Source organism: Calonectris borealis, chromosome 31, assembly GCF_964195595.1.
Source record: "Calonectris borealis chromosome 31, bCalBor7.hap1.2, whole genome shotgun sequence".
Taxonomy (NCBI): domain Eukaryota; kingdom Metazoa; phylum Chordata; class Aves; order Procellariiformes; family Procellariidae; genus Calonectris; species Calonectris borealis.
Genome location: NC_134342.1, coordinates 776,763 through 801,486, shown reverse-complemented (window position 1 = coordinate 801,486; position 24,724 = coordinate 776,763). Strand labels below are relative to the sequence as shown.

The 24,724-nt window shown below is 60.9% G+C and overlaps 2 protein-coding genes across 4 annotated transcripts in view; both read right to left on the bottom strand.

The window, feature by feature from the left end:
• The window catches only part of RAVER1 (ribonucleoprotein, PTB binding 1), a 10,834-nt gene extending 3,457 nt beyond the window's left edge, over positions 1-7,377 (bottom strand). For both annotated transcript variants that reach the window (XM_075134276.1, XM_075134277.1), the window contains exons 1-7: positions 7,288-7,377; positions 4,806-5,040; positions 3,357-3,423; positions 2,095-2,564; positions 1,707-1,898; positions 908-1,037; positions 725-825 (exon numbers count right to left, since the gene is read on the bottom strand). In XM_075134276.1, the coding sequence (XP_074990377.1) occupies positions 725-825; positions 908-1,037; positions 1,707-1,898; positions 2,095-2,564; positions 3,357-3,423; positions 4,806-5,021 (1,176 nt within the window). In that variant the 5' untranslated portion in view covers positions 5,022-5,040; positions 7,288-7,377. The remainder of the gene's footprint in view (positions 1-724; positions 826-907; positions 1,038-1,706; positions 1,899-2,094; positions 2,565-3,356; positions 3,424-4,805; positions 5,041-7,287) is intronic.
• Positions 6,581-24,724, bottom strand: TYK2 (tyrosine kinase 2). Of its 2 annotated transcripts, XM_075134252.1 has the most exons (26): positions 24,629-24,724; positions 23,204-23,281; positions 21,858-21,925; positions 21,522-21,734; positions 20,465-20,588; positions 17,447-17,591; positions 16,955-17,118; positions 16,406-16,790; positions 15,971-16,165; positions 15,575-15,732; positions 15,367-15,490; positions 15,030-15,222; positions 14,825-14,931; positions 14,269-14,445; positions 14,074-14,161; positions 13,807-13,934; positions 13,085-13,220; positions 12,569-12,720; positions 12,329-12,479; positions 11,606-11,703; positions 10,030-10,222; positions 9,603-9,721; positions 8,805-8,977; positions 8,552-8,669; positions 8,326-8,436; positions 6,581-7,524 (listed from the first exon to the last, which is right to left on the bottom strand). In XM_075134252.1, the coding sequence occupies exons 4-26, from the start codon at positions 21,706-21,708 to the stop codon at positions 7,390-7,392; spliced, it is 3,561 nt and encodes a 1,186-aa protein (XP_074990353.1). In that variant the 5' UTR covers positions 21,709-21,734; positions 21,858-21,925; positions 23,204-23,281; positions 24,629-24,724; the 3' UTR covers positions 6,581-7,389. The 2 variants fall into 2 exon arrangements, with proteins under 2 accessions (XP_074990353.1, XP_074990354.1); XM_075134253.1 differs by lacking the exon at positions 21,858-21,925.

Genomic DNA, 24,724 nt, shown 5'->3' with positions numbered 1-24,724 from the left:
GGAGGCCGAACCCTCCAGGCTCCGAGTTGGAGCAACGACTCGCTTCTCCCTGCAAGGAGAGCGGCTCCAGCAGTACTGGAGTCACTGGGATGACTGGTGTCACCGCCAGACCCCTCACCGCGGTCGCTGCCTCGTCTTAAGGATGGGAAGGTGCCGGCGGGGGGTTGCTCCGGCGCTACGGCTCGGCACCGGTAACGCGCCGGCTGCCTCCTACCGCTCACAGGGAAGAGGGTTTGGTTCTCCTTGTTCTGCAGCAGCTGTGTCCAGGCCTGGGCCTGCAGTAACAGGGAGTTCCCAAGCAATGCCTTCTGGGGCAGAAAGCACAGCGAGAAAGACCAGAAAAAGACAGAAAATCACTCAAAAAGAGGAGAAAACCAAGCGCGGGGGCGGTTCGAGAGACACAGGTAGAGCGAGAAGCGCGGCAGGGAGCTTTAATCCTCTCTTTACTCCTCTCTCGTTACTTCTCAAGCGGCAACAAGTTTCGGGAGAGGCCACGGAGGTGCACGAGCCGGAGCGGAGATACGAGGCAAAACGGGCGCGTAAAATGGCGGCGGCACGAGCCCGCCGTCGGGTTTGGGAGATCCCTGCCCATCCGCGAGCAGGCCCCTGATCTAAGAGCGGATTTGTTTCTCCACCTCGCGGAAGGGAGACGGGCAGGAGCGCGAGGGCTCCGGCACGACGACGGCGCAAAGGGAAAGCCGGCATCGGTGAAATTCCCACGTACCTGCTGCGCTTGGGTTTGGTTCTGAAGCGCGAGTTGGAGGAGAGCCGTGGAGAGGGCCGGGTTGGTCACCAGCGGCACGGAGGGAGCGGCGCCGAGGATTCCTGGAGGGAAAAGATGCCGGAGGAACCGCCTGCCGCAGCGAGGACAAACCCCCCCCGGCCTCTGCTCCGCGTTCAGCCTTACCCTGCTTTCCTCCGACGGCCCCGTGGAGCAGGGGGTTGAGCAGCAGCTGGAGGGAAGCGGGATTTCCCAGGCTGTTGAGAATTTGGAGGATATTCGGCTCGGGCAGGAGCCCTTTCCCACGATTTAGCGCCTTAAAAACAAAAAACCAGCGTGTTAGAAGCAAGACAACCGGCTTCGAGGCTTCCCGCACGACAGGCCACCCTGAATTTGCCCTTATGCTTCCAAAACCAGCAAGATCCCAGCTCCCAGCACGATCCCAGCTCCCAGCACGATCCCAGCTCCCAGCACGATCCCAGCTCCCAAATATCTCGTTACAGGGCAGGGAGGAAACAACCGACCCATCCCTACAGCTGACGAAAGCCGAGGCGCAGCGGCAGCCGCACAGTTTGCCATCAGTATTGCCAGCTCCGCCGTCTGCAATCCTGCCGGCGCGGCAGCCGCCCGGCAAAGCTCTCCGTGCCAAGCGGCTGCTGGATTTCGGCAACAACCGGCGTTCCTGCTCTGAATTTTGCGGCGGCGTGCAGGAACACGGGAGCAAAGGGGGGGAATTTGTGCCGTGCGACCGGAGCTCAGGAGCAGCCAGCACGCCAGAGATGCCCAGAAGCGGGAGCTACAGGCAACAGACGGCCGCTCCGTAGGGAATCCGATGGGAAATGTGCTGGCTGCTCCATGACAGCCTGCTCCAGGCTGGATACCCGACCTTGGAAATGCCGGCGGCACCTGTCACGGCGACGGCAAGCTGCGCGAGGAAGAGGGAGCGAGGAGGAGGAGGAGGAAGCAGCGCACACACAAGCCTCACCGTCGCCTGCGCGGCTATCAGGGCGGCCAACATGCTGCGGCCGGGAGGGCCGGGAGCGCAGAAGGAGACTCGGACGTGATTCCCGGCGAGCAGCAAACCATCTGTGGCCTGCTGAACCATCTCTGCCATCTCCGCCGATTCGTATTCCAGGACGGCGAAGCCTTTCAGCTGCCCGTCCTGACCGTAGGCCAGCTAGGAGAGAGGGATGCCAAAAGGAGGGTTAGCACGACGGGAAGAGAGGGGGCGAGACCCGAGAGACCCTCACGCGCCGATACGCCGCCGTAGGACCCCGGGGTGCTGCTCTCTTCAAGCTGTCAACCTCCCCGTGAGCTCAACAAAGAGCGTAGAGAGGGGCTGGACCTCCCCAAAATCCCCCCATCGCCTTCACCTGACAAAAAGCAGGGGCGCAGGCGGCGGAGAAGACCTGCCGCAGCTCCTCGAGGTCGGCGTAGTTGTGGGGCAGCTTGTCGACGCACAAGCACTTGGAATGGAGGAGGTTTAACGTCAACTGGTTGACGTCCGTCCAGTGGACGTAGAGAGTCCGTGTGCCCAGTTGTTTCCCCAGCAGATCCGACTTGGCTCTGGCCGCCGAATCCTTTTTCATATATTCCACAAATCCGTAACCTTTGGAGTGTCCCGTTTTCTCGCTATAGACCAGGAAACAACGTTCCAGGTTGCCAAAAGGTCGGACCAGCTCCTCGAATTGTTGCTGGGTGTAGAGTTGGGGGAGATTGGCGATACACAGGAGGGCGTCCGTGGGCTGCAGCTGCACCGAGATCTCCTTCTCTCGGAGTTTGCTCAGGTGGAATTTTTTGATGGCCGATTCCGCCTGTTCCCCGTTGAGCAAGGTGACAAAAGCTGCGGGAGCAAAGCAGGGAGGGTGAGGCCGCACGGCGCCCGCGTCACCCCAAAATACGAAGCCACGAGGGGGCTGTGGCGAGGCGCAGGGTTAAATCCTGGGCGATCGCGGAGGAAAATTCACCCCTCCGGCCGCCTTCCCCGCTCCAGGGTCGTTAGTGCCCGATACCTCGACGAGGCGTTGGAGGGAAGGTCTCGGCAAGCGCCGGTCGGTGAAATCACACCGTCCGCAGTGAAGCCTCGGGCAAGGCGACCCCATCCCCAAGCTCCAGGGAGACACAGGGGACAGGGACGGTGTCCCCAGGTCCCAGCCACCCTCACCCCCCCGGCTGGAGGAGCTCCCGCAGCTTTCTCTGTCCCCGAGAACCGTTTTTGGGGTGGGGGGGGGATGACGCTGGCGGGCGCAGCCCCCCCAGGAGGGGCTGGATTGAACACCCTCCGTTCGGAAAAGCATCTTGGAGGGTTCGGAAAGCGACGCAAATCCCTGCAACGTATAAAGTCTCCCAGGGGGGTTTCTAAACCCCGCAGCCGTTAATTTTCCACCCGCCGGGAGCTAGTCACCGCACAAAGAGCGCGGCCGAGGGAGAGACCGTACGCAGGGCGCAGTCAGAGGGGGGAACAGGCGGAGAATCGACGCAGAACAAGGCGTTGACTTTCCCAACGCAACACCCGGCAGCGGAAAAGCCGCCGAACGCGACACTGGGGGGCTGAGCCCGGCCACGGCGATGGATTCGGCGTTGGGAGAGCGCTCGCCGTCGCCGGAGATGCCCGATGCGCGAGCAGCTTACTCACCAGTCCCTTTGTACTTGTCCACAAAGCAGTATTTCAGCTCGTAGTCGCTCAGCAGATCGTGGACTTCCTAGATAAACAGAAGAGTTTTTAAATAAAAATAAAATAAAAAAGAGTCAGCTTCTAGGGAAAAACTCCAGCCCCCACTCCGGCGAGTCCCCTAATTCCTACGGATCGCCCCCAAATATTTCCCCTTCTCCTCAGGCTTGGGAGAGGGTTTGATGCAAAGCAAAGACGCTCCCCGGGGATCCCCACCGTGCACTGAAACGAGCTCTTCGGCCCCGATACCTCTCTCCTCCCAGTGTCACCTCCTTTGTCCGCAGTTTGACGCCCCGAGGGTGTTTATCTCCTAAGGCCACCCCAGGGAAGCGGCTCCTCCTCCCAGATAAGCATCTTCAAACCAGTTGCTGGTTGCCGCCAGCTCAAGACTTTGCCCTCCCCGAAATAATTTACAGACCTTCGGCCTCTCTGACACCCCCGGGGCGATAATTAACTCTGATTTACGAGGAGAGGAAAGGGAAAGGGAATTTAAAAAGTGGGCGGAGCGAGCGCTGAGGTGACTGGGGCTCTCGTTAAGCGGCGCTGGCTCTTCCTCGGAGCCAGGTTTGAGGGGTGACAGGAGGTGACTCCCCCGTTCCTCCCCCGGGAGCCGTTAAAGCGACAAGGAGGGTTTAGGGAGGCAGGAGGGATTTAGGGGGGCAGGAGCCGGCGTGAGCCGAGGCCCTGAGGGGTTCAGGGAGCCCCGAGGAGCCGGCGGAGTTCGGGACCCTGCCCTGGCCGCCTCCCCCCTCTCAGCAGCCACCTCCGAGGCCCGGCTGCCCCTTCCCGGTGCTGCCCGTTATCCCGGCTCGGTACCGGGCTCAGCTTTGCCCTCAACTCCCCTCCGCATCCCCCCAAACCGGCCCCTACCCGAGACCTCCAGCCCAAAACCTCAACACCCGCCCCGCTACACCCCGCTCCCAGCCCGGGGGCGGCTCGAACCACCCGCCAGGGCCCATCCTCAGCCCCCCCCGGCCTCAGTTCCCCCCGCTGCAGGCCCGGGTCCGGCCACGGTCTCCCATCAGCCCCCGCCCCGGGCCCGGGCCCGGTCGCCCCTCAGCCCTCGCCCCAGGCCCGGGCCGAGTCTCCCATCAGCTCCCCCCGGGCCCAGGCCCGGTCGCCCCTCAGCCCCCGCCCCGGGCCCGGTCTCCCATCAGCTCCCCCCCGGGCCTGGGCCCGGTCGCCCCTCAGCCCTCGCCCCGGGCCCGGGCCCAGTCTCCCATCAGCTCCGCCCGGGCCCGGGCCCGGTCGCCCCTCAGCCCCCGCCCCGGGCCCGGTCTCCCATCAGCTCCCCCCCGGGCCTGGGCCCGCTCGCCCCTCAGCCCCCGCCCCGGGCCCGGGCCCAGTCTCCCATCAGCTCCCCCCCGGGCCCGGGCCCGGGCCCGGTCGCCCCTCAGCCCCCCCGGCCCGCACCTGGTTGCTCACGTCGGCCGGTAGCCCGCGGATCAGCACCTTGCGACGGTTCCGGAACTGGCGGGCGCTGCGCTCCAGGCGGCTCCGCACCTCGGCCGGGTCCAGCACCGGTAGCTCCTCCTCGGGGGCCCGGCCCAGGCCCGCTCCCGGTGCCGGTAGCTCCGGGCTCGGTGCCGTTACGGCGCCCGCCAGAGAAAGCGCCGCTGCCGCCGCCATCTTGGGCACCCGCCGCCTCCTGGGACCATCGAGAGGCAGCCGGCGGGGAGAGCGCCGTCAATACGCCGCCGCCTCATTGGCCCGCCCGCTGCCGCGGCCACGCGGCACCATTCGGGCCGTTCATTGGGCAGGGCGAAAAAAACAAGCCGGCAGCACCGGCGCTCTCTATTGGGCGGACACGCCCTCTATTAGCATTCGGCCTCCTGATTGGACAGAACCGGACGAGCCCTGCGCTTACCGCGCTCTATTGGCTGCTTCTCAGGGGCCACGCCCCTGACTGACCCGACCCCTGACCCCCCTCACCCTATAGGGCCCCCTGACCCCCCACAGCCCTATAGAAACCCTGAGACACCCCATTCTATAGGGAGCCCTGACCCCTCCCAGCCCTATAGGGACCCCAAGACCCCCTTCTCACCCTATAGGGGCCCCGAGACACCCCCCCATTCCCTATAGGGGCCTGTGACACCCCCCCCCCACCATAGGGACCCTGAGACACCCCCCCATTCCCTATAGGGGCCCGTGACACCCCCCCCCACCATAGGGACCCCGAGACACCCCCCCATTCCCTATAGGGGCCTGTGACACCCCCCCCCCACCATAGGGACCCTGAGACACCCCCCCATTCCCTATAGGGGCCCGTGACACCCCCCCCCCACCATAGGGACCCTGAGACACTTCCCCATTCCCTATAGGGGCCCGTGACACCCCCCCCCACCATAGGGACCCTGAGACACCTCCCCCCCCCCATCCTATAGGGGCCCCTGACCCCCCACACACCCTATAGGGACCCTGAGACACCCATCCCCCTCACCCTATAGGGGCCCCTGACCCCCCACACCCTATAGGGACCTTGAGACACCCCCCTTCCCCCTATAGGGACCTCAAGACACACACCCCCTCACCCTATAGGGGTCCCTGACCCCCACACACCCCTTGTAGAGACCCTGAGACACCCCCCTCACCCTATAGGGACCCCTGATTCCCCCCCCAGGGACCCTGAGACATCCCCCTCACCCTATAGGGGTCCCTGACCCCCACACACACACCCTAGAGGGACCCTGAGACACCTCCCCCCCTCCCATCCTATAGGGGCCCCTGACCCCCCACACACCCTATAGGGACCCTGAGACACCCATCCCCCTCACCCTATAGGGGCCCCTGACCCCCCACACCCTATAGGGACCTTGAGACACCCCCCTTCCCCCTATAGGGACCTCAAGACACACACCCCCTCACCCTATAGGGGTCCCTGACCCCCACACACCCCTTGTAGAGACCCTGAGACACCCCCCTCACCCTATAGGGACCCCTGATTCCCCCCCCAGGGACCCTGAGACATCCCCCTCACCCTATAGGGGTCCCTGACCCCCACACACACACCCTAGAGGGACCCTGAGACACCCCTCCCTGCCCTATAGAAACCTTGAGACACCCCCCACCACTACCCTATAGGGAACCTGACACCCCCCTCCCCCTCCCTGGGCCCTATAGGGACCCCAAGATTCCCCCCCCCCATAATCTATAGGGACCCCCCCACCACCAGGCCAGAGAGGAGGGGGGGCCGTTACATCCTTTATTGGGAGATGACCCCCACGGGGGGGCTGGGGGGGTGGGAAAGGGGGGCCCCCCAACCCCACAGCCCCCCCACCGCTCCCTGGGGGGGGGCAGACAGCAGGCAATAAATAAGGGGGAAGGGGGGGGGGAACGGCCTCCCCTTGCAGACAGTTTGGGGGGGCACCCAGCCCCCTCTTCCTCCAGCCCCCCAAAAACAGTCCTGGGGTGATGGCCGGGCCAAAGGGGGGGCGGGGGACAACAGGGTGAGGGGGGGGGGAGAAACACAGCGGAGACCCCAAACCCCAATAAAGTGCCAAATTCTTTTGCTGAACCCCCATCCTTTTGGGGGGCGGGCCACCCCAAATCCCAGCGGGAAGGAGATCCCGCACCCCCCAGTCCCCAAAAGCGACCCCTCCCTCCCCTCCCCCCCCGCCAGGTTTCAGCAGGTCCCCGAGGAAGAGGAGGGAGCGAAGGGGGGGGGGTGTAAGGCCGTAAATCCGCCGCCCCCCCCCCGCCCTTCCCCACAGTCTCATTCACAGTGTTCGGCGGGAGCGGCGTGCCGCAGCGTGCCGCGCGGCGAGGATAGGCACGGGATGGCCGTGGATCCGCAGCCGGAGTTGGGGGGGGGGGTGGCTTGGGGGGGGGTCCCACAGAGGCAGGGAGGGGGATCCCCCCCCCCCCCGCGCTGGGTGCTGCTCTGCCGCACGCTCACCTCGACAGCCCGGCGTTTCCTTATCCCGTGCCGAAAACGCCGCCGGGAAAACCGGTTGCGCGTTCCCCACCGCCACGCCTCGATTCCCGGCAGCGTCCCGGCTCAGCAGAGGCTGAAGACGGAGGGAGCCTGAGCCCTGTATTTCTCGTGGAAGTTCTTGAGGATGGGGACGAGGTTGTGGAAAGCCGGGCGGAAGGAAGCCTCCGCTTCCCAGCAGTTCTTCATCAAGCGGTAGATCTGGGAAGGGAGGGAGGGATGGGAGCCGGAAAAACATCCGGAGGCAGCGCGGCCACCCGGATTTCAGGGGGAGTAGGGGGAGGCTCCTCGCTTCTGGAGCTCTGCCACTTCACCTTTCCCTCCTCTCCCCCGCAGCAATAGGAAGCCCTGCCCCGCTTTCTCTCTTCCCTTCCCACTTTTTCCCCTTCCCTTCCCACTTTTTCCCTCCTCATTCTTCCCCTTCCCCACTTTTCTCCTTCTTTCCCCACTTTTCCCTTTTCTCTTCACCATTTTTCCCCTTCCTCTTCCCCCATTTTTCCTCCTTCCTCTTCCCCACTTTTCCTCCTTCCCATTTTTCTCCTTCCCTCCCCACTTTTTCCCCTTCCCTTTCCCCACTTTTCCCCTTCCCATTTCCCCCTTCCTTCCCCGTTTTTCCCCTTCCCATTTCCCCACTTTTCCCTCTTCCCCTTCCCCACTTTTCCTCCTATTTCCCCTTCCCCTTCCCTCCCCACTTTTTCCCCTTCCTTTTCCCCACTTTTCCCCTTCCCATTTTCCCTTCACCTTTCCCCACTTTCCCCTCTTCCCCTGCCCCACTTTTTCCCCTTCCCTCCCCACTTTTTCCCCTTCCCTCCCCACTTTTTCCCCTTCCCCTTTCCCCCTCGCCTTTCCTCACTTTTTCCTCCCCTTTCCCCTGCCCCACTTTTCCTCCCCTTCCCCTTCCCTCCCCACTTTTTCCCCCTTCCCCAGGAGCCGGTGCAGCCCGTCGGGACAGCCGGACAGCCGTCGGGACAGCCGGACAGCCGTCGGGACGCGGAGCCTCACCTCGCACGGACAATCCTTGGGACTCGGCAGCCTCTTCCCCCTGTCCAGCAGCTCAATCAGCCGCAGCACCGTCATCTGCCCCTGCGTCGCCCCGATCATCTCGATGAATTTCTGCCGTCAAAGAGGAGGGGGGAAAAATAAAAAAAAAAAAATAAAAAATTAGCCGCAATCACCGGCTCGGCAAACACCGCCGCGGTAAAGCCGGCGTCGCCGACGCGGGACTCACCACGGGAGGGCTCTGGCCGGAGTCGCAGCGGGTCAGGAGCTCGTAGAGCGTCACCCCGAAGGACCAGACGTCGGACGCGTAGTAAAACTTACACTCCTTGAGGCACTCCACGGCGTACCTGCGCCGTCGAGGCCGCCGGTGAGCGCCGGCGCGGCTCGGCACGCGCCGACGCTCACCGTACCCGACCCCCGGCGCCATCCTCCGCTCGCCCCAAACCTCGCGGTGATGGGGAGGGGGGGGGGCCCAAGCTCACCAAAAGACGGGGCTGTCCCCGTCCTCGCAGACGCGGTAATATTCGTGGCCCTCGGGGATGGCTTTGGCTAAACCGAAATCCCCGATTTTCACCACGTTTTCGTTTTCCAGCAGAACGTTGCGGGCGGCGAGGTCCCGGTGGATGTAGTGGAGGGAGTGCAGGTAGGCCATGCCCTGGAGAGGGGCGAAAGAGGGGGGTTAGAGCCATTTTGGGGGGGGTCAGAGTCATTTTGGGGGGGGGGCAGAGCCATTTTGGGGGAGCGGAGTTGCCCGGAGTGCAAATAAGCCATGCCCTGGAGAAGGGGGGAAAGTGGGGAGGTTAGAGCCATTTTGGGGGGGGTTAGAGCCATTTTGGGGGGGTTAGAGCCATTTTGGGGGGCCGAGGAACCCGGAGTGCAGATAGGCTATGCCCTGGAGAAGGGAAAAGAGGGGAGGTTAGAGCCATTTTGGGGGGGTTAGAGCCATTTTGGGGGGGCGGAGGAGCCCAGATTGCAAATAAGCCATGCCCTGGAGAAGGGGGGAAAGTGGGGAGGTTAGAGCCATTTTGGGGGGGTTAGAGCCATTTTGGGGGGGGTCAGAGCCATTTTGGGGGGCCGAGGAACCCGGAGTGCAGATAGGCTATGCCCTGGAGAAGGGAAAAGAGCGGGGGTTAGACCCATTTTGGGGGGCAGAGCCATTTTGGGGGGCCGAGGAACCTGGAGTACAGCTAGGCTATGGAGAAGGGAAAAGAGGGGGTGTCCGAGCCATTTTGAGGGGTGTCCGAGCCCCCCGGGAGAAGCCGGGAAGGTTTAGGCTTTACCTCGCAGATCTGCTGGGCGAAGAGCAGGATGTGGGCCAGGCTGACGTTGTGCTTGGGCAAGTAGTCTCGCAGGCTGCCGAGGGGCACGTACTCCATGATCAGCTGGACGATCTTCTCTCCTGGAGGAAGAGGAGGAGGAGGAAGGCGACGTGTGAACCTCGTGGGGAGAGGGGAACAACCCAGAGACACCCCAAGCCCCAGCCCTCTGCCAAGAACGGGGATCCCCCCTGCTACCAGTCGCCAAAAAACTTGGGGAATTGGGTTTTTAGCATCTCTGCGGCAGCGCCGGGGGTCGGACAATGCAAGTTTGGGCTTCGCTGCTGGCGTTCAACTAAAGAGGGGAGGGAAAAACTCGCACGGGGAGAGGCAGCGACCGCTCCGCGGCTGCCACCAAAGCCACCACGCGTCCCCCCCGGGGCCGCCTTACCCTGCTCGCTGCAGCAACCCTTGTACTTGACGATGTTTTCGTGATAAAGCGTCTTGAGGATCTCAATCTCCCTCTTCCAACTGGTCAGCAGCTGCTGGCTGCAGCCGGATTTGAGCGATTTGACAGCCACCATTTCCCCCGTCCCGTCGTTCGTGGGGTCGTAGCAATACAGGCTCACCTTGCCGAAGTGACCCTGGCAAGAAGCAGGCACAGAATTTGAGATCCTGCCAGGAGAAGCTTTCCCGGCTTCCCCACGCCGGGAGCAGCCTCTCTGGAAGCTCTCCATAGGGGTCAATAAATTCCTTGGACAGAGGGGAAATCCTCAGTGAAAACAGATTAAGAATAAAGATTTTTTTTGACCCTCATCCAGATGCAGATTCTTTGGAAATCAGTCCGGAAAAAAGCCGGTTCACCCAGAGGCGACCGGAGCGTATAAATCACGCAGCAGTGCAAGCCGCCACGATAACCTGCTACAAGGAAAACGTCCTCGCGACCAGCTCCGAGCCCCTCCGCGCTCCATTAGATAAATAAAGATACCGCCCTCGGCATCTTTATTAGCTCTGTGATCCGTTGGGGATTTATCATATCAGCTCCTTCGGGGATGTAGAATCGTAGAATCATTTAGGTTGGAAAAGACCTTTAAGATCATCAAGTTCCATCATTAATCTAAAACTCCCGACTCCACCCTGAGCCCCGCGTCTGCACGGCTTTTAAACCCCTCCAGGGATGGGGACCCGACCCCTTCCCTGGGCAGCCTCTTCCAGGGCTTGACGACCCTTTGGGTGAAGGAATTTCTCCTCGTATCCAACCTAAACCTCCCCGGGCGCAACCTGAGGCCGTTTCCTCTCGTCCCATCACTTGGGAAAAGAGCCCGACCCCCCACCTCGTCCCACCCCCCCGTCAGGTAGTTGTGGAGAGCGAGAAGGTCTCCCCTCAGCCTCCGCTTCTCCAGGCGAAACCACCCCAGTTCCCTCAGCCCCTTCTCTTGTTCCCCAGACCCTTCGTCGCTCTTCTTTGGACGCCCGATCCCACCTCAAAGCCTGCAGAGCCCTTCGAGCCGGGGCAGGAGATCCCGGAATCAGGGGCTGGTTTGGGTGGGAAGGGACCTGAAAGCTCACCCAGCCCACGAGCAGGGACATCTTCACCCGGAGCAGGGTGCCCAGAGCCCCGTCCAACCTGACCTTGAACGTTTCCAGGGACGGGGCCTCCACCGCCTCCCTGGGCAACCTGCGCCCGTCTCTCACCGCCCTCAGCGTGAAGAATTTCTTCCCTCGAGCTGCTCCGAATCCCCCCTCTCTGAGTTTAAAACCCTTCCCCCTCGTCCCAGCTAAAAAGTCCGTCCCCGTCTTTCCTATCGCTACGGAAAGGCGCGAGAAGGTCTCCCCGCAGCCTTCTCCTCCCCGGGGTGACCCCCCCGGCCCCCTCAGCCTGTCCTCAGGGCAGAGGGGTTCCAGCCCTCGGATCATCTCCGTGGCCTCCTCCGGACCCCCTCCGACAGCTCCACGTCTTCCCCGCGCTGGGGAGCCCAGAGCTGGAGGCAGAATTCCACAGGGGGGGTTCCCAAGATGCCACGTACCTCCCCCAGCTCCCGAATTTTTTTCAGGTAACGCTTCTGAAAGACGGTGGGGTCCGACACCGGGAAGTCGGGGTTCACCGAGGTGACGTCTACGAGGTCTGGAAATGAAGGGGGTTGAGGGGAGAGCGGAGGTCGCGCTGCCGCGGAGACGCTTTGCACGTTCTCTTTCTCCCAACCCCTGTGACCCGAGGAGTGCCTTTTCTGTTCCCTTTTCTACCTTTTTTGCCCTTTTTTTGCCTTTTCTTTTCTCTTTTTTTCCCTTTTTGCCCTTTTTTTTCCCCGTTTTTACCCTTCCCCCCCGCCTTTTTGCCTTTTTGGGGCTTTTTTTTTTTTCTTTTTCTTTTTTTGCCTTTTCTTTTCCCTTTTTTACCTTCCCCCCTTTTTTGGTCTCTTTTTTTGCCTCTTTTGCCTTTTCCCTTTTTTATCTTTTCTTTCCCCTTTTTGCCTTTTTTGACCTTTTTTCTTTTCCGTTTTTTACCTTTTTTCCCCCTTTTTACCTTTTCTGGCCTTTTTTTAAACCTTTTCCTTTTGTTTTTTAACCTTTTTTCCCTTTTTTAACCCTTTTTTTTTTCCCCTTTCCCCCCCTCATCCAGGACAAAACCATCTCCACAGCTGCCCCCACCCTGCCGCTGCCAAGGCTCCGATCAATTCAGGGAGGGGGAGGAACAACGGGACCGTAAAACCCCCCGAGAAAGTGGGATGTCCCCGGCTGCGGAGCCTCACTGTGTGGCTGGAGCTGGGTGAGATCCCGCAGGATGGTCCGGAAGGACGGCCGCTCGACGGGAGTGTAGTTCAGGCACTGACAGATGAGGGTGGCCAGCTCCTTGCAGGACGGCTCGGGCAGGCGATGCCTTTTCTCGTAAAAACGTTCTTTCTAAGAGAGAGGAAAGAAAAGCAGGTTTCAAACGGGGCTGGATCCATCCCGGAACGGAGGAGTTGGAGGGAGAGGAGAAGGCAAGTCACCTCCGAAGGCGTGCGCTCCTTGAGCGGGACGTCGGCGTCGAAGCAGATTTCCAGCAACGTGGTGCCAAAGCTCCATTTGTCGGCCGCCGTGCTGAGGTTTCCCACATCCCGGACGCATTCCGGGGCGATCCAGGGGATCCGGTCCACGCGCTCTTTGGGAAAGGGAAGGCGAAGTGAGGCTTTGCTGAGGATACAGCCGGAAAGACCCCACGAAGACGGAGCGGGGAAAAAGCTCCCCGCAGGATCCCAACCACCGGGGAGCGGCGGTGGGACTGACTCCGACGGCAGCTTTGAAGCCAAAACCAGCCACTTTCACAGAATTTGCATGCCCGCGCGCTCAAAATACCGTATCTCGCAAAAATTAAGGCCTGAAAGGCAGGCAAGACCTTCCCAGAACAGCTCAGGCACGAGCCATGGTATTTATTAGCTACCTGAGCTGCAGGAGGGGAAAAAAAGCACCTGGATTTTCACCTCAGAACAAGCCCTGCTCAGTTCAAGCGCGGGATGACCAAATACCTTCTCGAGAGAGCACCGTAAAGCTGACCCCGGGGTCGCTGAGCTTCACGAAAGGCACAGATCCATCTTCCAGCCCCTTCCTGGCCAGCAGGATGTTTTTCGCGCACACGTTGCCGTGCACCAGGTTTTTGTCCTCCTGTGAAAACGAGGGGATACGAAATCTTGGAGAAACTCCCGCCGACGCCTCAGAACGAGGTCAAGTCTACAGACTACACCAGAAAATAAAAACACAGGACTCCTGGCTGTAATTACGCGTGTCACCTCCCTGTCTCATTATCCCTTTGCACAAAGCCGAACCCGGGGGGAATAAAAGGAAGACGAGGATTACCCGGCGCTGGGGCGCGTGCCCTCACAAGCCAGCGAGCTTTCCCAACCTGCTGGCCAGAAGCCCAGCGAGCGGGGAAGGCAGCGTTCTCATCTGGGGCTCTACCCAGCTCGCGCGGCCCCAAAACGAAGCTACGGAGCCGGGATCCAGCGTTTGAAGTTCACGTGTGGTACCCCAGCCGCTCCCCTCCAGGAAAGAGGGAGCGAGGACGGGTCTTGTGAGGTGCAAACAGGGCACGTTATGCTAAAAATCTGCTTGGAGGGTAGAGGAAAACGTGGCGGATCCTTCCTGCCACGCTGTCGGCAAAACCCAGGGGTGCAGCTGGAGCAAAAGGTGCTCGGAGGTGATCTCCGGCACGATTCCCTGCTGGAAAACCCCCAGCTCCCAGCCCCATTACCAGGTAGCTCAAGGCACTGGCCAACTGCTTGGCCACGGTGATTTTCCAGCCCACGGTGACCCGGCCTTTCTCTTTCCGCAGCAGCACGTCCAGAGGTCCGTGTTCCACGAACTCCTCCACCATAATATCTGGGGAAGACAGAGATATTATCCTCGGCACGGCGCAGGAGCCGATCGGTCCGGCGACAGAGCCGACAGCGGCCAAGGAAAAGGCACCGGCACAAAGCGAGGAGGGTGCGGGGAGGGTGGGGGAGAGCCCCATACTTACTCTCGGAGCCTCGCACGCAGACTCCGTGCACAAAAGCCAAGTGGACGTGCGACACTTGGCTCATCAGGCTGGCTGTCTCGAAAAACGCCTGCGGGGAGAGGAGAGAGGGTGTCAACGAAGGCGGCCGGTCTCTCGGAGCACCTAGAGAGCGTCTCGGAGCCGTTTTCCCCTTCCCCAGCCCAGGAAGGGGCTCACCAGGGCGATATCTCTGTGGCTGGGATCCAGGACTTTGAGGACCACGTGCATCTCCCGGCTGTTGTTATTCTGCTCGGTGGAGAAATACTCGGCTTCGTCGTCGGCCCCGGCGGTCCCGCAGACGTTCAGCACCCCGTCGTAGATGTTCGTGCGGGTGCCCTGCCCCAGGTGGGCTCGCTGCGGGCAGACGGAGAAGGCACGCGGGTGTCAGACCCCCAAGCAGCGTGCGTGGGGAGGGGGAATTTTCAGCCTTGCACACGCGAGCCGACTCTCCCCACTTCCCTCTGCGTCGCTGCCGTGGACGGCAGGGAAAAAATTGCCTCCTGCCCGGACCCCGCTACTTCTGCACAGCTCTTTTCCTCCCTCTCCTTGAAGAGGGAAGGAATAAAGCGCCAAACCACACGCAATAACCGCTCCACGTCTCTCTCCTCTTCGCACCAAACGGAGTCAGGGGTGCGGTAGAATCCCCCCGATCAGGAGAGCAGCTTCCTCCAGCCAACGTATTTACCCGCAGCCTCCCGTAAACCCCGCTGCCCGGGAAGGCAGAGCACGCAACCTGAGTGATCTCGTTCTTGCGGATCTGGTGGAAGCTGAGCTGGGTCAGGTTAAGGATCTGCTTGGTGCTATCCTTCACCTTCCGCGTGATCAGCAGGTCCGAGATCTCTGCAGGAGGAGGGAACGGACGGACGCTAAAGCCCCAGAAACTACCGGCCGCCCCTGTTCCTCTAGTCCGAGGGAGGGAAGATCATCCATCCTCATACCTCCTGGTTTAGGCGGACAGCATCTCTTCACCGTGAAGCTTTCGTCGCCTGACTTGAGCGTGCAGCCCTTGAGCACATCCAAGAGCTCCCGTAAAGTGGAAAACTCCCGGTCCCACCCTTCCAGCACAAAGGAGTTTCCTTTTTTTTGGATCCGGAATTGCCTGTACTTGAGGGGTCCCTGCACCCCAGGAGCCTGGGAAGGACAGCGGCAGGACAAGCGTCGCAGCTCCTTGTCAACGCAGCTCAGAACAGGCGCAGCTCAGCTCGTTCCTAACGAGACGAGCACCTCCCGGAGCTCGTCGTTCCCAGGAACGCTGTGCTTGGAATTGCATCTTACCTGCTGGTGGCCCCTTTTCACCACGGAGAGAATCATCCTGTTGAAGTCAAGGACGCTCCAGCGGATGATGTAGAGCCCTTCCTCCTGCTCCTCCCGCCGCAGCTTGGCAAAAACAAACTCCTCCCTGGCAGCAGAAAGGAAAACGGCTTCGGATAAGCCCCGAGGACATGGCACGTCCTTCGCCCTCCGTCGGGAAGAAGCCACTTACTGCATGGGCCCGTGGATGCCGTTCAAGATGCTCATCACGACTCGCGGCGGTGCCACTTCGTGACACAGGTAGTGGCTGGAATCAGCCGTAAGTCGGAAATAACCATCCACCAGCGAGACCAAGGAGAGCGCGCTCTCGGAGGATGGGAGAACCACCTCCTGGAAAAAGGGAGGGTGAGAAACCACCGAGCTAGAGAGCGAGCAGCTCAAAATCCCCCTATCCCTTTGCCAGCTCAAGGAAGAGAGCGTAAAACTCTCACTTTGTTGGCATTAACCCCGGAAAAGATCCTTGTTCTTCCCAGCGCTGCCTCTTCCCAGTCTCTGAAGTGCAACTACGGGCTCCCACGCGCATCGAGACGGTCAGCGGGGCAGCTGGGAGAGAACAAGTCCCACTCACCAGGCACTTGTTGTCCTGCCGGTTGATGCTGACCCTACAGTCCTTGATGACGATGTGCGTGATCTCCCGGAAATCGCAGAAATGGGCCCATTTCGGCTCGCTCCACTCCGCCGGCTGAGTCGGCCCCTTGGGCTCCAGCTCTTTGTTTCTGCTCTTCCTCCCAAAATATCCACGATGGGAGAAGTTCTCGATGCTCTGCAGAGGTGGAGACGCAAAGGCATCAGTTCCAACCCTTCCTACTGCTGGGAAATGGCACCGCTAGCTGGTGATGGCTACTGGCCAAACTGGGATAAGCTGGAAAGGAACTTGAGGTTTCCGGAGAGCCAGAGGAAAAGCCCAGGAGCGCGAGCTAAGGAAAAGGAGCCGGTGTGGGATGGGATTTGGATGGGAATGACTCTTCCCGCCCGGCAGCGGGGAGCGCAAGCACCGACCTACCTCTACAGGCACGGGCCGCCACTGGATCCCGCTCGTGCCGGTGACGAGGACCTCGTGGGTGACAGGTCGGTCCTTGGGGAGCAGCGCGTGCCCGTGCTCCAGCTGCGAATGTCCCCCGTTGACGTACAGCTGCACCTTCTCGCCCTCGGAGGAGGTCTCCAAGGAGAGCACGGGGAAAAGCTCGCTCCCGAAGCGAGGCGCGAGGTGCTCCAAGGTAGCCAGGTATTTGTACATGATGTCCTGCACCGTCAGCTTGCCGGTGCTGACCGTGTGCCGCTGGAAACGCTGCACAAACTTCTTGAAGACGTTTTTCATGCGGAATTTGGTCAGGTAGTTGTTTTGCTGGATCTGGCGGTAAAAGGAACGCGGGATGCAGTCCTTGAAGCTGCGGGAGGGAAGGAACAACCGGTCAGCCAGACCTCACGGGTGCCTACAGCGAAACACGGAGCCGGAGGAGCCACAACTGATCTCTCCGTCATGTCAAATAGCCCCGGAGAAACCAGAAGAAACCCTTCAGACGACCGCAGAGCCCCAAAGTCAAGCAGTCACCTGTATTTTCTGGCCACTTCCTCAAGGGAGACGCCTTTTTTGATGGCGATGTGAGAGAGGTGAAGCACGGCCATGCCCAAGCTTTCGTTCTTGAACCTCTGGATCTCCTGTTCGGTCTGGAAGTCTTTTAAAGACGCGATGTCATTGATGAATTCAAATTTCCCCTATTAAAGAGAAATAGTTAAATAAAGAGGGGGAAAAAAAACCCTGCACTGATTTCCGGAGTGCTTTGTCTTGTCTTTTTTTATTTTAAAGGTGTAACGGGATTCCCCTCAGCTCAGCTCCCGGCCTCTCAGGGAGGTTTTCAAGCAGAACAAAGGCTTTCCGAGGGCAAAACTGCAGCGGTGTTTGTCTTGAAACAAAGCCCTCGCAGATGGAAAAACAGATCCCGACAACGGGGCTGAGCCGAATCCGGCTGGATCAAGAAAATCACCCAAGTTTTCACGACTCCGGGTGCGACCGAGCCTCCGGCCCGTCAGCCCGGTTCGTTACCTGCTCAAAGAGATACTCGAAGGAGGATTTGTCAAGCAAGGCTCCTCCTTGCAGCTTCTCGTCGGGGGAGTCGCTCTGTCGGGGCACGTTGCGATAAACCGCCGGTTCCTTGTCGTTCATCCCGTGCCAATTCCGAAAGTAGTACCTGGAGGGGAGGAGGAGAGGAGAATCAGAGAATCGTTAAGGTTGGAAAAGACCTCTGAGATCATCGAGTCCAACCGTCAACCCCCAGGCCCACCACACCGTGTCCCCAAGCGCCTCATCCACACGGCTGTTAAATACCTCCAGGGATGGGGACTCGACCCCTGCCCTGGGCAGCCTGGTCCAAGGCCTGACCACTCTTTTTTTGGAAATTTTTCCCAATGTCCAGCCTAAACCTCCCTGGGTGCAACTTGAGGCCATTTCCTCTCGTCCCATCGCTGTTCCTTGGGAAGAGACCGACCCCCCCTCGCTCCAACCTCCTTCCAGGGAGTTGTAGAGCGATGAGGTCTCCCCTCACCTCCTCTTCTCCAGGCTGAGCACCCCCAGTCCCTCAGCCGCTCCCCATCAGACTTGTGCTCCAGGCCCTTCTCCAGCTCCGTTGCCCTCCTCTGGACACGCTCCAGCCCCTCCATGTCCTTCTTGTCGTGAGGGGCCCAAAACTGAACCCAGGATTCGAGGTGCGGCCTCACCAGTGCCCAGCACAGGGGCACGGTCACCTCCTGCTGGCCACACGACTGCTGACACAGGCCAGGATGCCCTTGGCCACCTGGGCACGCGGCCGGCTCCTGTCCAGCTGTCGACCAGCACCCCAGGTCCTTTTCCTCTGGTCCTTCCCAGCCGCTCTTCCCCCACCTGCAGCGTTGTGGGGTTGTGGTGGCCCAAGTGCAGGACCCGGCACTTGGCCTTGTTGGCCCTCACACGTTGGCCTGGGCCCCTGGACCCAGCCCGCCCAGGTCCCTCTGCGGACCCTTCCCACCCCCAGCAGATCAACTGGTGCCATCTCCAAACCCAGGGAGCCCTCGATCCCCTCGTCCAGAGAGCGACGGGAGGGCTGTGGTCTGTCCCTGCCCTCTCTCGCAGCTGAAAGCGATCAAAAAGGACGCCCCGGGTTTTGCCTCTAAAGCCAAACACGGCTCCAGCGGCTGCCCTGGACCTGCTCGAGGCTCGTTTCTCCCGTAAATCTGCTCCTCGGAGCTTCCCCGGGGGCTGCTGGGGGACTGGAGCCAGCTCCCAAAAAGGGTTTTGCAGAGGTTTTGTCACCGGCTCTCTCAAGAGGACAGGGAAAGGACGGGCAGATCGAGAGCAGAGAGGTTTGTCCCACCCCAGCGCAGGCGGGAGCCACACTTCGGTGGGTTTCGGGTTTTTTTTTTAACAGCCAAACTTCTTCAAACCCCACTGCCAACACGAGAATCAGCCACGTCCTCAAAAAACGCGACCCGAGCACAGGGCAACGATTCCGATGCCGGGATGCAAAGAGGAAGCAACCTCTTCCTGCCACCAAAACTGGTTCCTTTAAGCTTTTTCCACCACATTTTACAACCAGCTGTGCCGTACAGCACACGGAATACATCCCCATCAGCAGAGCTTCATTAAAGAGACCCCAATTAACTCTGGCTGCGACCGCTCCCGACCTGCAAACACCTTTTTAGCAGCACTGCTCCCCGCAACGCCGTTTCGCAGCCCGGCTTGCGCCACGCCGAACTTTGCTGCCGCTGGAGCCCAAGGGCTCCGAAAAACCGAGAGCAGCCGGGACGAGGAGCGTCCCTCCAAGAGACCACATCTAAAAAAACATCGGCACAAAGGCAGCTCTGCGGGCAGAGCGAGTTTCCGTTCCCACCGCTCAACCCCCAAAGCCGCATCTCTGCCTGCGGTTAACGCGCCGGGGTTATTTCGGTGCTCGCCCCACGCCAGCCGAGCCGCGTCGAAACCAGAGCCGAAGGAAAACAACTTTCTGGCCCAAAAAGTCAGAACTCTGCAATTTATCCGCAGTCGGAGAGCTACGGATCGCGGCGCTCTCCTCCTGCGGGGCTGAGGGATGCGGAGGTGCTGGCCGCAAAGACTCGAAGCCTTCCTCCTCGCACACCGGGAAGCGTGGCTCCCACGGCCACCGTTTCAACCCTCCTCGGATAACGCGGCACAGCCGCACACGCGACGACGTCCCGGCGAGCCGGCGCGGCGTCTCGCAAACCGTTTTCTGCTGCATGCGTTCGGCACAACGGCCGGCTGCGGAGAGAGGCCTCGGCTCGATACGCCGCGGCTCCCCAGGAAGAAGGTGGTATTGCAAGTCGTATAAACCAGAATAAATCTCCAAGCCAGGTTTTCTGTTTCTCCTTCGCTTTTACCTTCGCTATGACTCACCATGAAAAAAAGAAACCAAAACCAAACCCCGACAAAAACAGCCTGAAAAAGCTTTCCTAATAAAATTGCCAGCGGCACCGGGAGGAAACACTAAGATCGTCGCCATCCCCAGGGAACCCGAGTATCTCGCAAAGACGTCTACAAAAAAAAACCAGCCGTCGCCTTCCCGGGAACCCAGCCGGCGACGCCACAGCCCTGGGCTCGCTCAGAGGAGCCCTCGGGTGTTCGCTGTTGGTCTCAAAACGCTTCAGAGGGGACGTTGTCCCGCTCGGGGACGGAGCTGAGAAGGGGGAACGCAGGCTGGATCAGCCAGGGAGAGGCAGGGCGAAAGGCGGAGGAATATCGGGAAGAGGGAAATGAATTTTTCCACGCTGAAGGAGAGGCAGGAGCTCCAAACATGTCCCGTTCCTCGTTTAATCCTTCCGAGTCCAATTTAGATGAGCCCTGAGGAGCTTCCTCAGCTCCCCCACCCCCGTGCCAATCTCTGCACACATTTTCCAGGCAAATCTGGAAAACAGGTAACCCGGGAGCGGAAAAGCAAGCGGCGTTATTTCCAACGCAGCCCTATTAAAGCCCGGCACGTCTCTGCTCCGCAAGCAAGAGGAGCTCGGCTGCTCCGCAGGGCTCAGCTCCAAAAACCAGGAAAGCAGGGGACGGAGCGGAGGGAACCGGCCTCACCTCATGCGGAAAAGCAGGTTGAGGTTGGTGTCTTTGCCGATTTTGAAGAGGTGGTTGGGCGGGAGCCAGACTCGGCTCTGGGTGTCATAGAGGGCGAAGAGGCTGTAGCACAGCGGCGTGATGCCTGCGAAGAAAACACGATTCCCGTGAGGTGCAAAAATTCACAGCTAATAGAAAAAAAAAAAAACCCCACAAAAAACTCTTTCTTCACCCCTTTTCCTCCCAATCACTCGATTTTACCGGCAGCGCAAACCCATCTATGCTACCGACACCCCACCTCCAGGGACCGAGACGTCCTCCTCGTCCCCGCTCGCAAATGTCAGAGGCAGGATAGCCTTTAAAAACGCCATTTAAGAGAGAACCGCGCGTCTGCCGTCCTTCTGGCGCGCGCGGGGAAAGCCAGCTGGCCGGGGGAGCCTCAGAAGTTTTTATTCCAAATAAACCGCCGTGCAGAGCTGCTTAGACTGCAGCAAGGGGAAGGGAAGTTAATAAAACCCATGGGAAACGTAAATCGAGAGCGATTTGCCGGTTAAACCTCAGGTGAGAGCTAAAACCTTCTCCTAAGGGTTAAAAGAGGCATCCTGCCCTTAATTCAAACCAACACGGCGGCGAAACGGCCCCTCAGACCAGGAAGAGCCCAGGCGCAGGTGCCCAGCATGATTTTTGCGGCTCCGCTGGGAGAAATCCACGTCGAGGGGAGGCAGAGCGCTCGTTAAACGGGGACGCTGATGAGTCAGAGGTGAAGTAATTGCTTCTCAACTCATCACGCTCCAATAACTCACAGACCCGTTGGCCCGAGCCTCGGGGTAGAGCCATCCCACCCCGCTTCCCAGGAACTCTGCAGCAAGTGGGGATGCCCAAATTCCGACAGAAGAATTTGCTAACAGCCTGTTACCGGGAAGCTGCTTCTTAAAAACAACACGAGAGCTCAGATTTATCAGCTAAAGCAGCTTAGACGGTCCCAGAGATTGGAAAACTGGGAATTTCTCAGCCCTGGGACGCAAGCCGGTTGGGTATTGCGGTCTCAGAAGAGAGACGGAGTTCCCCCGGCGCTCACCGATCCTCCGCGCGAGGTCGATGCAGATCTCCTCGGCGCTGAGCGTGCCCTGGGCGTAGGTTTGGCACCGCTCCCGCTCCTCCTCGCCGCTCCAGTGCAGGCAAACCTTCAAACCGCCGCTCGCCGAGAAGCAACAGCCTTCGGCGTCCGACTCGCTGTGCTTCACCGCGCATTGGCACAGAGACATGGCGACAGCCCCCAAAGACGCCCCAGCTGGGGAAAAAAACAAGAGAAAGAAATAAAAACAAGTGTTAGCAAAGCATGGAGCGTCCCGCCACCAGTCTCTCCCAGTTGGGGCAACTGGGTGCCCTCCACACTGATGCTGGGGCTACGCACCTCGCCGTCAGATGAAGCATAACTCGGTGCCGAGCTCCGAAGGCGGCGCGGGAGGGGGCTGCTATCACCTGGGGCGGGGGGGAAGCGATCCGTCGATGAGACCGGGAAAGCCGGATCCCTCCGTGTCTCCCCACGCCGCAGCGCCGGCATCGCTCCCACCCCCCCAGCTCTTCTCCCCGGTCTCTCCCGGCAAAATCCGGCGCTTTTTTTTTTCCCTGATGAAGGCCAAGCAGATCCCACCGCCGCAGCTCGACTTCCTCCGACGGCGATGAACGCCGCAGCGAGCTCTCGCTCAGGGCCAGGACTCTCACGCGCCCTCGCTCTCTCGGCTTAGCGAGCTCGCAGCAAGCTCGCCGCGCCGCCGGGCAGGGCTTTTCGCCTTTTAAACGAACCCAGGGCTGCAAGAGAGCCGTGCCAAAGCCGCGTCCCCAAAAAACAGCTTCGCCGCGCCGTATCGACGCTGAACACGGCGCGGGGAGAAGGACCCGGCGGCTTTATCTCCCGCCGGCGGATGGGATCAGCCCAACGCCGCCGCCACCCCGGCGATACGGTGAAGGAAACCAACAGGCGGAGCAAACCCCGGCACTTTGTGGGGGTCAAAAGCCTTTTCAAGCATCGCGTTCCGCTCCCCACGTCCTCGTCACGGGGGTTTTCCTCCACCCCACGCCCAGGGGAGCGAGCGGAGAGGTGAAACAAGCAGGTCTCGCCCCAAAAAAACGCTGCTTTGGGTGCGGGGAGGCGTTTGGCTGGGGTACAAAAAATGAGAGGTACTGAAAGAAGCCCCTTTTTCCAGGAATTTTGTGGCGGGGTGGGGGTCTTCCCCCTTCAGGAAAGCGCCTCTCCAGATCCTCTCAAGGCGAAGCACATGACGGCATTACTTCAGCTTCCGCCCGCAGGCGCGGAAAGATCCCGAAGCCGAACCTTGGCAGATTTCCCCCAATTCCATCCTCGGGAGGAGAACGGAATCCAAAAGAGGCGGCCGCTCCGTCAGCTTCCTCATTTCCAAAAACCAGGGGAAGCCGGCGGAACTGGTCACAGCACCCTGAAGCGGGTCAGCGGGAGCTCAGCACCCCCAAAAAAGTTTGAAATAACCTTTGGCAAGCTTTTTTTTTTTTGGCATTGAGCTCGGTGCCGATAGCAGATACAGAGAGAGGGCTGAAATTTGGGGTTGGGAATGAAAAAAGGGATCCAAAACAAGTTGGATTTCCCCAAGCGACAGGTTGGCAAACAAAATAAACCCCCATCCCGCTTGGAGAAGCCCGGAGGGATCCTCGCGTGGCAAGATCCAACCTTCCCCCCGCTGTTATTCGTAACGGGGGCAAATGCTGACGCCGCAGGGCACAAACCTTCCCGATTTCACCCCGATTTCGGACTCCGCAGTCGCGGTTTCTTCCACCCGGGCGTCGTGGGCTCCGAGCACAGGCCTGGCGGGGAGAGGGAAGCGAGTTACGAGCTGCGTTTTGCAACCTCAACGCGGCTACGCTCCTGAAAGACGCGGCCGGTGAGGATTTCGCCCGTCTCCGCTCCAGATCCGCACACATTCAGCTACACCAAGGACTCGGGTCATCACCTGGGATAGATTTTGACCCATTTCAGGCTCTCAGAGGGGTTTTCCCCCCCCACGCACAGTCAAGCTGCAGCCCCTCGAGCCTCTGGTCGCGTCCCCGCGCTGCTAACGGCGCCCGCTGTTTGCTCCCTGACCCCGTGTTTCTGAGCGGAGTACACGCGTGTTTTCTGCGTGTTCCTGGGGCGGCGGGGCAGAAAACCACCCGGCCACCGACATCGCCCGGCACGGGAGGCTCAAGGAGCCCCCCCCCCCCCATTGTTAAAAGCTGTGGTCGTGGGGCGGCGTAAGTGGGGTGCAAAGTCCAGCGCTGGCTGGGAAAGGGCGAAGGGAAAGGCGGAAGCGTGGGGGCGGCGGGGACCACCCACCCCACGGAGGCATGGGCCGGCGGGAGGGGAAGGCAGGGGAACGCGGGCAGCTGCCGATGCCCCTTCCTGCAGGCAACCCTAAAGCCCCCGCACAGCCTCTCACCCCACATATCCAAACCCCCTCCCCAGCCCCCACACCCCAGAGACCCCAGCCCCACATATCCAGACCCTCCCCAGCCCCACATATCCAGACCCCCTCCCCAGCCCCACATATCCAGAGCCTTCACACCCCGCACATCCTGATGTCCCCCCCCCAGTCCCCCCAACCCAAAAGCCCCTCAAATCTCACTGCCACCCACATGGCCCATACCCCCGGGGCCCCCCAGCCCCACATCCCCTGAGCCCCCACACCCCCTGACCCCCACCCCAGAGCCTCTTAGCCCCACATATCCTGACACCCGCAGCCCCACATGCCCTGACCCCCATCTCAGAGCCTCTTAACGCCACACACCCTGATCCCCCCCGCCCCACACATCCTGACACCCCCAGCCCCGAGCCTCCCAGCCCCACATATCCTGACACCCCCCGCCCCACACACCCTGACCCCCACCCCAGAGCGCCTTAACCCCACACGTCCTCACCCCCCCCCGCCCCACGTCCCCTGACACTCCCACCTCGGAACCTCTTAACCCCACGCACCTTGACCCCCCCCAGTCCCCCCCCAGCCCCCCAACCCCACAGGCCCCGACGCCCCCACCCCTCGCCCCACCGGCCACGACACTCCCCACAGGCCCCCACCCCGCAGGCCCTAACCTCCCCAGCTCCCGTCCCTCGCCCCTCCCGGGCCCCCCAGCCCCGCACACACCGGGCCCCCCGGCCCGGCCCCCCCCGGCTCGTACCGGGCCCCGCTCCCCGCCGGCCCGGCCGCCGCTCCAGCTCCCTCCGCCCCGCAGAGCCGCCGCCTCCCATTGGGCCCGAGAAACGCGCGCTGCCAT